The 10,308-nt window shown below is 62.1% G+C and overlaps 1 protein-coding gene across 2 annotated transcripts in view; it reads right to left on the bottom strand.

Annotated features, from left to right (window-relative positions):
• ECEL1 (endothelin converting enzyme like 1) overlaps window positions 1–9,943 on the bottom strand; it is a 28,791-nt gene extending 18,848 nt beyond the window's left edge. For both annotated transcript variants that reach the window (XM_032803864.2, XM_032803863.2), the window contains exons 1-2: window positions 9,138–9,943; window positions 1,295–1,363 (exon numbers count right to left, since the gene is read on the bottom strand). In XM_032803864.2, coding sequence (XP_032659755.1) covers window positions 1,295–1,363; window positions 9,138–9,893 — 825 coding nt within the window. In that variant the 5' untranslated portion in view covers window positions 9,894–9,943. The remainder of the gene's footprint in view (window positions 1–1,294; window positions 1,364–9,137) is intronic.
• Window positions 9,944–10,308: the final 365 nt, after the last annotated feature.

Below are 10,308 nucleotides of genomic sequence, written 5' to 3' on the forward strand. Positions count from 1 at the left end.
GAGGGGCCTGGGGGGGGTCACATCTCCCCCGCCCAACTCTGGGGACGTTTTGCTGGTGTAGGGATTTCAGCCTGTCTGCTCCAGAAGTTCCAATCCCCCTGGAGCTTCTGAACCCTCTGATTGGCTGCCTGCCCCATTAGCCCTCCCCCTGGGGCTGAGCCACCAATCAACTGCTGTGGGCAGAGCTCCCGCCCTGCTGCATCCCCCTCCAGTGTCACAGGAGGGCGGAGCTAAAGAGCCCAGCAGCCCCGCCCCCTGATCCCCACCTGCAGCCAGCAAGGACAGGGCAGCGCCTGCCCCGGCCAGGGGTGAAGGGCCAGGAGGAGCTGAGGTGTGTATGGGGGTGGGGGGGACAATGTGGGTTTGGGACCTGGGGGCAGAATTAGAGGCTGGGCAGGTGGGGCCAAAGTAACTTCCCCCAACACCCCCACCCAGAAACACCCCCACACCTGCACCCCACACACCCCTTCCCCCACACTCCCCCCATACACCCCACAGCCCCATACAGGACGGGCAGGGGGAGATCACACACACGGAGGATGGGCAGGGGGAGCTCACACATACACACACACACACACACAGGATGGGAAGGGGGAGATCTCACACACACACAGGACGGGCATGGGGAGCTCACACACACACACACACACACACACAAGAAGGGCAGGGGGAGATCACACACTCTCTCTCTCACACACACACACACACACACAGGATGGGGAAGTGCAGCTCTGTGAGCATGGCAGGGGGAGATCACACACACACACAAGAAGGGCAGGGGGAGATCACACACACTCTCTCTCTCACACACACACACACACAGGATGGGCAGGGGGAGATCTCACGCGCACACACACACACAGAGGATGGGCACGGGGAGCTCACACACACACACAGGACGGGCACGGGGAGCTCACATATACATACACACACACAGGATGGGCACAGGGAGCTCACACACACACACACAAGACAGGCAAGGGGAGATCACACACACACACACACACATAGGATGGGCAGGGGGAGATCTCACATGCACGCACACACACCCCAATGGGCAGGGGGAGACCACACATGAAACAAGAGCCCGACAAACACAGCTCGTTTAAAATCGCTCCTAATAGTTGGGACCAGTCTGGTGACTTTTGGGATCTGACTCATGATTTCTGCCGGTTGGTGACACTGCAGCTGCGGCAGCCTCTCCTCACCCCCGCCCGGCTCGGGTGCAGCTGGTGCTGGGTAGGGGCTGCTCCCCTCCGCCCCCTCCCCCCAGGCGATGCCAGCCCCCCCTCACCTTCTCGCTCTCCTCGTCCTGCCCCAGGTACAGGGTTCGCTCGGGCAGCGTCAGCCCGTCCTGGTCAATCTGCAACAGAGCAGAGGAGCCGTGTCAGTGCCTGACCTGGGTACCTTGAGCCCCACCTCCCGGGGCCCCCTTCCCTCCCCGGCTAATGGAGGAGCAGGGAGAGGTTGGGGCTCAGCATCTGTGGCCGTGCAGGGGGGGCGGGGGGCTGTCCGCGAAGGGGGTGGGTGGATGTGCTTTGTCTGGGGCTCAGGCAGGAGGAAGGTCCAGCTGCCAGGGCAGAGTCTCAGGAGGGAGATTTAACATGGGGAGGGGCTCCCCTGTGTGTGCTCTGGGGCCCTGTGGCGTGGACACCCCCCCCATGCGTGCCAGTCTGAGTAGGGCCCGTGGGGGGCTCTCTGGCGATGGTCCACACCCCCGTGCTCAGCCCTCCCACTCCCAGGTGGGTCCTTCCCCGATCAACTCACCCTGCCGGGGGGGCCGGACCACATCATGTCGTCCACCTCAAAGTGCCAGCTGGCTGGGCTGGAGGGTGCTGAGCACTGCTCCACCCACCTAGCCACAGACCGGCCCTCTGAGCAACCCTACGATAACGGACCGGCCCCCTGAGCAACCCTACGATAACGGACCGGCCCTCTGAGCAACCCTACGATAACGGACCGGCCCTCTGAGCAACTCAGTGTTAACAGACCAGCCCTCTGAGCAACTCATGATAACGACCGGCTCCCTGAGCAACCCTACGATAACGGACCGGCCCCCTGAGCAACCCAATTTTGACAGACCAGCCCTCTGAGCAACCCTATGATAACGGACTGGCCCCCTGAGCAGCCCTACGATAACGGACTGGCCCTCTGAGCAACCCATGATAATGGACCGGCCCCCTGAGCAACCCTACGATAACGGACCAGCCCTCTGAGCAACCCTATGTTAACAGACCAGCCCTCTGAGCAACCCTACGATAACAGACCGGCCCCCTGAGCAACCCTACAATAACGGACCAGCCTCCTGAGCAACCCAATGTTAACAGACCGGCCCCCTGAGCAACCCTACGATAACGGACTGGTCCTCTGAGCAACCCTACGATAACAGACCGGTCCTCTGAGCATTCCTCCTGTAACAGATCAACCCCCCGCCTTCCCTCCCAGCAACCCTCCAATAACGGATCAGCCCGTAGATGCACCCTTTCAACTAATCAACCCTACAATAACAAACCACTGTTCCCAGGTGACCCTACAATAACAAAGGAGCATGTTGCGCCCGGGGTGCTCCAGGCACCCTCACACAGCGCGCTTGCGGGTGAATAAAGTCCGCTCTGAACTGTACGTCCCAGACCTCCGAAGGGTCCATTATCCACAGCCTGTCACATTCCAGCCGAGCCGCCAGCCCCTGTAACCACCCTGACCCCCAGCTGATCCCCGACCCCCAGCAAACCCCCTCTGTGATCCTGCTGCCCCCCTCAACTGCCCCCCCACGCCCACCATATCAGGATCCTGCCCCACGCTGGTGCTGAGCTCCCATCCTCGCCTTCCTCTTGCCAGCCCTTTGTCCCAGGGACGCAGGATTTTCCCCCTCCCTGATACACACCCAGAATCTGATTTCCCGGCAGACCCCTTTGTGTAATGACTTGGTGGGTGAAACTGCCCCTGGGGAGAGACCCATGCCAGGCCGACCCCATGGGGCACCGCCCAGCCCAGCCCAGCCCAGCCCAGCTGCCCACCGCCCGCCCACTGGCCAGTTTTCAAGAGAGAGTCTCTCCTGGGAAGAAGCAATCAGCTAATGGTGCTGCCCTCCTGCCATCAATTGCGAGGACAAGCAGCTGTACTGAAAAAAATTAATCTATCCCATTGGGTCGGCCTGACCCTTCTAACCTCACCGGGCTGGGGAGGGGGGCTGCCTCAGCGGGGATGAGGTGGGTTCTGGGGCTGCTGGGTCTCAGCTCACCACCCCTAAAGCCACAGGGACTTTTACTGTTGTGCTGTGTGTTGGCTGCTGCTGTCCTTCTTCCCCAGAAGTGGCTGCATTACCCTGGTGTTCGCCAAGGGCTCTGGTATCTGCAGGGTGCTGGGGAAGCATATGGTACTGAGCAATGCTCTCCAGCCCTCTGTCCCCCGGCCAGCATGGTTCACCCTAACCCCACCCCTCTTGGCTCTGTGACTGGAGCACCAGCACTGGGAACTGACTGAGCCTGTTGGCCTTGCTGAATCGTTTGGTGGGGGGTTAATGGCGGGGAGGCAGGTAAATCTGTCCCAGTCGTCTAGTGGGCAGGGCACTGGGCTGGGACTCAGGAGACCTGGCTTCTGTTCCCACCGCCCTGCTTGGGCCGGTCACGGCCCTTCCGTGCCTCAGTTTCCCCTCCCACCCTCAGTCTGTCCTGTTTAGATTGTGAGCTTGGCGGGGCAGGCGCAGTTCCTTGCGCCCTGGGTAGCACCCAACCTGACCAGGCCCTGATTTCTGGCTGCTCCCGTAACACAGATAATAACAGCGAGGCCACGCCTGTCCAGCGGCTGCCTGGCCCGTTTCTCGACCCCGCTGCGGCATGGAGCCTGAGCAGCCATCCCTTGTGGGCTGCCTGCCCTGGGGCTGGGCTCTCCCGACCCAGGGCATGTGCAGAGACCCCTGGGCCAAGCTCCACCCCTCGGCTGCAGAGAGCTCCCCCCAGAGCCAGGTGTGCCACATGGACTGATGCTGCCCCGGCCCAGCAACCCCCCCAGGCCTGGCCCTTTAAACCCTCCCAGTCCCTCTGGGGGGAGACCCCAGGGTGCTCGGCACACGCTGCCGGCCTGCAGTGGGGAGCAAAGGGCCGATCCTGCAGGAGCAGCATGAGGGCGGGGTCCATACGAGTGGGTATGGCCCCCTCGAGCACAGGGGAGGGGAACGGCCAGCACCAGAGAGCTGCTAATTACCCGCGTGCTGGTGAGATCAGAGCCCCTCCCCACCCCTACAGCCCCTGCTGCGCCCTCTGCTCCAACAGTTCCCCCTGGAGCTGGGGCCAGTGCGGTCCTTTACCGGCTGTGCCGGCTGCGGCCACGAGAGGGCACCATGCTCTTTCGCACCATTACAGCTCCTCAGAGCCCTTGGGCTCAGCCCCCCGGCCCACTGACTCTGGAGCCGAGGGGAGGCCCCAGGGCTGGGCACACAGGGTAGGAGAAGCTCCTGTCTGAGCCCCCAGGCGCTGCAGGGGCCCCATTCGGTGCAAGCGCTGGGGATGGGACCAGCCACCGCCCCGAGGTCCCTCATCTCCACTGACCACAGCCCCAGCCATAAACTCCCCAGGCCAGGCCGTGGCCCCTAGAGCCAGAGCACGCAGACCTCCAAAGGACACTCCACTTCCCCAGCACGTCCACAGCACACCCCCCCGCACGGGTGTCCATACCCGCACACACACAGGGCACACGCAGCCACGCTCTCGTGCACACTCTGCCCCAGTGCACACAGGCTCTCGCACTCTTCCCAGTGTGCACACGTCCCCCCCAGTATGCACATTCACATAGTTTGCACAGCCCAGTGCACACACAGGCACACCCACACACTCCTCCTTTGCACGCACACACACCCCCATAATGTGCACAATGCTCTCCCAGTGGGTCTACAGGCTCATTCCCCAGGGTGCCCCCCCCCGTGCCCTTATGCCTGCACCCATACCTTCTCACACTACGCACACGCACCGTGGGAGAGCACAGCCCCAGCGTGTGCACACAGATGCTCCCCCAGCACGTATGCACACGCACCCTGTCTCCTCTGCGTGCACGGCTCTGTCAATTGCCTGGAAAATTGCCTGCCATGCTGTTTTGCTAAACACAGCAATTATGCAGAGGGAAATTGCCTTTCCAAAGGTCTCCTCCTGTAGAAGTCACATTAATTCGGGTATAAAAGCCGCTTCTCCATCGGCGTGGCGCCCGGCATTGCTATGCAAATAAAGGCCGGTTGCCGAGCACAGCGTCCCACGAGCCCCGGCTGTGTCCGAGCAGGCAATTAGCGCCAAATCGCACTTGCTGGTTCGTTTTCCAAGGTAATTCGACAAGAATGGGGAGGCTGGGAGCCGGCAGCCCAGCCCACCTGGAACCTCCCTGCCCGTGTGTCCGACTCTGCCAATTCCGGCTGCGGCAGGGAACCACTGTTCAGGGGAATAGAGCCACCTGTGTCTTAAACAGTTTCGCCAGCAGCGCAAGCTCCTACCACTGCTCGCTGGGAATGAGCTCCAGGGGCGGGCGGGGAATGGCCACGCAGCTGGGGGCACAATCAGGGCCCTGCTGGTTCCATTTGCTCTCTACATTTCGGAGTCTCTGAAGGGCTCAGAGTGAGGGGGAGCACAGGGTATTCCTTCCCCTCCACATAGCTCTGCCATTGCCCCTCACTCCTGACCCGCAGCCCCCTGATATCCCAGCTCTGCCCCCACAGCTCTGCCATTGCCCCTCAATCCCGACCCTCAGCCCCCTGCTATCCCAGCCCTGGGCTCCTAGCTCAGCTCACCCTTTGCCCCTAATCCTGACTCAGAGCCCTCCCCCCACCCCAGCCACTATCCCAGCCCTGGGCTCCCCACCCTCCACTCTGCCAAGGCACCCAACCCTGCCCGCCTGCCCTTTCCTGCCAAAATGGTGCCCCTGATTCTGCCAGCACATGTTGCATGCAACTCCCCTCCTGCCTGGACAATGCCCGGTGTCCTGATCCCCTCCTCCCATGCCAAGAAGCCAGCTTCCCTGCTTGTCAATTCCCCCTGCTCTCTATTTCTTGGGCAGGAGCTGCCTGTTTCACAAGCAACCCAGCTGGGCCGGGCAGGATTGTGATCCCATTTACACCATTTCAGCATGTGCCTTCCAGAGTCAAGCGAGACCAGTAGGGGGAGCCAAAGACCGAGACATTGCCAGGTAGGGCTGAGTGTGTGTCTACACTGCCTTCTGCTGGCTGGAACTGGAACTGTCCAGCTGTGTGTCAGAGGCCCTATGCTGAGCGCTGTCACTGGAGAGCTGTGACGCGCTAGGTGAACTCAGTTGTGTTCCAATACACCCCCAGCTCCTGTTCAGTGCAGCAGAACTGGGGCTTTCCCCTTCCGTCTGACCAGGGCCCTGTAAGCCATGGTCCATGGAGTCATTTTGCTGTAAATGTCTGAGTGCTGGGCTTGTGTGCTGGGGCAGAGGCCCTTTGAAGGTCAGCCTCACTATGAGACTGCGCTCTCCCCCAGGGGAGCTTTACCAAGGGCCATGGTACCAGGGGTCATGGTGCATTCTCCATCGCTGGCCATTTTTAAACCCAGTGGGGATGTTTTTCTAGAAGATGGGCTCTGGGAATTGTTCTGGGACAGTTCTCCGGCCTGCAATGCAGCGGGAGGGATCAGATGAGATGATCACAATGGTCCCTTCTGGCTTAGGAATATATGAGACTTTACTTTGGTTCTTTCTTGGTTCATTGTTTTTCCTTAATGGACAAGCCAAGTTGTTTGAAGCTGAAAAACTGTATTTGGGGGTGTGACGAACTGGGACTGTTCCTAATGTTTGCTCTGAATACTGTGTTGGTGCCTCAGTGTCCCCTAGGCAGTTCTTAAGTATCTTGGTGGTGGGATAAGGGTGTGTGATTGCTACAGAGGAAGGGGCCAGTGCCCCTAAATGCCGGGCACTCTGTCTCCTAGCCAAAACGGATGGCCTGGGCCCCTCCCCTGCAAAGGTGCCAGCTGAAGGTGTTTGTTGGAGACAAAGGCATCAGCTGACCTCCTGGCCCGGGAAAGGAGCTGAGCAGAGAGGAGGGGCGGGAGGGGGGGGTTAGTCTGGAGCTGCCTGGGGACGAGGAGTGAAGTGCAGACCTAGGGGTCTGGCTCACTACCCCCCAGAATGGACCCGGCCGAGGGGTCTGGTTCGCTGTATCTACAAGCTCTGTTTTAGACCCTGTTCCTGTCATCGAATAAACCTCTGTTTTGCTGGCTGAGAGTCACGTCTGACTGCAAAGTGGGGGTGCAGAACCCTGTGGCTTCCCCAGGACCCCGCCTGGGTGGGCTCGCTGTGGGAAGCACACGGAGGGGCAGAGGATGCTGAATGCTCCAAGGAGAGACCCAGGAGGTGAAGACGTGTGAGCTTCTTGCCCTGAACAAGTCTGCTCCAAGGGAGAGGAGGCTCCCCAAAGTCCTGACTGGCTTAGTGGGGAGCAGTTCCAGAGCATCGCCTGGTGACTCCGTGACAGGGGGTGACCCCCAGCCTCAGGGCTCTGTGTGGGCATTGGCAGAGCAATGCCAGCACAGGGTACCCACAGGGCCCATCTTGTGGCATGCAGGTGACATCTTTTGATGCTGCAGGGGAGAGTGACTCAGGGAGCCAGACACCCATGACACATGGGCTTTGCCCCAAGGGGAGGGAGGCGCCTTGGGCAGTGTCTCCTGTTTGATTGGCTGGTGCCTCTGACACTCAGGCCTGATCTGTGTGTTGATTTGCTGGCATGACTGCTCCTGCTGGGATGGTCACCAGCATCTGCCCCCACCTACAGCCTGTGGGGCCTGGCCTGTAGCTTAGGGGGCCGGGGAAGAGATCTAGCAGCTTGGCTGGGTAAGAGGCCACGGGACAATCAATGTTACTAACCTGAGTTTGGGAGCATCTGATCTCTGAACGGGGCCCCAGTGCTACTGACTGACCGACCAGGAGGGGAATCAGGACCGGAAAAGCTGGGACAGCAGGGGCTGCAGGTTAGGAGTGAGGGGCACCAGCAGAGCTGTGAGTGGGGAGCCCAGGGCTGGAATACCAGGGGGCTGTGGGTTGGGATTGAAGGGCACCAGCAGAGCTGTGTCTGGGAAGCACAGGGCTGCGGTGTTAGGGGGCTGCAGGTCAGGAGTGAGGGGCACCCGCAGAGCTGTGTGTGGGGAGCCCAGGGCTGGGATAGCAGGGGGCTGCGGGTCAGGAGTGAGGGGCACCAGCAGAGCTGTGGGTGGGAAGCACAGGGCTGCGGTGTTGGGGGGCTGCAAGTCAGGAGTGAGGGGCACTCGCAGAGCTGTGGGTGGGGAGCCCAGGGCTGGTACCAGGGGGCTGCGGGTCAGGAGTGAGGGGCACCAGCAGAGCCGTGTGTGGGGAACCCAGGGCTGGGATAGCAGGGGGCTGCGGGTCAGGAGTGAGGGGCACCAGCAGAGCGGTGGGTGGGAAGCCCAGGGCTGGGGTAACAAGGGGCTGCGGGTCGGGAGTGAGGGGCACTGGCAGAACTGTGTATGGGAAGCACAGGGCTGGGACAGCAGGGGGCTGCAGGTCAGGAGTGAGGGGCTCCAGCAAAGCTATTGGGGATGCTGCCGTGCCACCTGCCTGGATGACCTCTGGCTTTGCTGAGCCCCCTCGGCCCCACAGAGCAATCGGGGCTGGGCGAGGAGCGGTGCAGCCAGGCTGGCTGTTTCCTCAGCGCTACGTGGAGGGTGATTGGAGCCGCTAGCTGGCAGGCTCCGGTCTGGCGCAGACGTTTGCAGCCGTCTGTTCTCAGCACAGGGCTACACTCCGATGAACACACGTGAGCAGCACTGACTGGGAACGGAGAGCGCCCCCTAGCGAGTTATACACCCCCCAGCGCCCCCCAGCACCACATTGGGGGCAGTCCTGACTGTGAGGGGAGAGTGCCCCCTGCTGGACCACCCATCCACCGCCCTGCAGCCCAGCTCCCTGCAGCTCAGCGTCCAGCGCCCCCTAGTGCCTCACTGGGGCCAGTCACTGTAGTGCAGTGCCCCAAGGAGTCACCCAACCACAGCACCCGGGGCCTTCCTGAGAGGTGTCCGGTTCAAGTACAGACTCGGCCAGACCTCGAGTGACCCTAGCTGGAGGCCCCCTGACTGCAGCTGTCTTGCCCTGCCCTGCCCTGCCCTGCCCTGGCGTCCCTCACTCACCCGGATGACGTAGCGGGAGGAGTTCTTGTCGTCCAGGTTGACCGTGAGGGAGAAGAGCACGGCCGTGCTGTAGACGCCCTGGGTCTTGTAGAGCAGCTCGTTGAAGTCCCAGCGGGATTGCCGCCCCGTGGCCGGCCCATCCCAGCCACCGCAGTCCTCAATCACCTCCAGCATGGGCTGTGGCCCCAGGCGGTCGATCTCGCCCATGTCCAGGCAGGAGCGGAAGAACTCCTTGACCTTCCTCTCGGCTGAGGCCTGGGAGCCCCGGCGGACGGGCCGCTGGAGCAGCCGCCGGAGCTTCTCCTCGTTCTGCTCACCGATGGTGGCAATGATGCCGTAGTGCAGCTTGTCCTCGGGGATGCTGTGCCGGTGGAGCCAGCTGCCGCAGGCGAAGGAGTAGAAGTCCTTGCAGGGGTCGATGGTGGGGTCGATGTTGTTGGCGACGAAGAGGGAGGCCTTGACGAAGGCCTTCTTCTCCTGGCAGTCCTCCAGGCAGTAGGCGGCATGCTCCATGGCCAGGTACTTCAGCAGCAGCACGCAGCCCAGGATGACGCACAGGCCCGCCGCGAAGACCAGCCCCGAGAGCAGGCAGATCTCGCGCCGCGTCCAGCGCGGCAGCCCCCGGCGCGGCTTCTTGGCCCCGGCCCCGAGCTGGAGGTTGAAGCCATTGGGCAGGGTGCCGCTGTTGTACTTGCTGGCACACCTCACCTCCTGGAACTCGTCGTAGTGGGCCGTCAGCGAGTAGGTCTTCTCCATGCTGCCGGGCCAAGGGCCGCGGCCCAGCTCCGGGGGGGTGTGCTCAGGGCAGACGGCAAGGGGGAGAGCTCATGTCTCGGGCCCCAGGGAGCTCCGCCGAGGGACCCAGAGCGCCGGCTTTTACCGCAGGCCCTGCCGATAGCAGTCCCTGGGGGGAGGGGAGAGTCTGTTTACTGGGGAGGGTCCCCTCCCCTCCCCTCCCCTCCCCCACTCATAGCAAGTCTGAGCACGACCCGGCCTTGCTGGCTTTTCTCCACAGCCTGGCAGGATGCCTGGCCTCTCCTCCCCCCCGTGACCCTCAGGGCAGGGTCGTCCCCTACATGCCGGGGGTCTTGGCTTGGGTCTGGCTCTTTTATCCTGCTGGCGCTCCACCTTCCCAGCCCTCCCCCCTGCCCTGGCACCAACCACCCGGGCA

The sequence above is a fragment of the Chelonoidis abingdonii genome, chromosome 8 (assembly GCF_003597395.2).
Source record: "Chelonoidis abingdonii isolate Lonesome George chromosome 8, CheloAbing_2.0, whole genome shotgun sequence".
Classification (NCBI taxonomy): domain Eukaryota; kingdom Metazoa; phylum Chordata; order Testudines; family Testudinidae; genus Chelonoidis; species Chelonoidis abingdonii.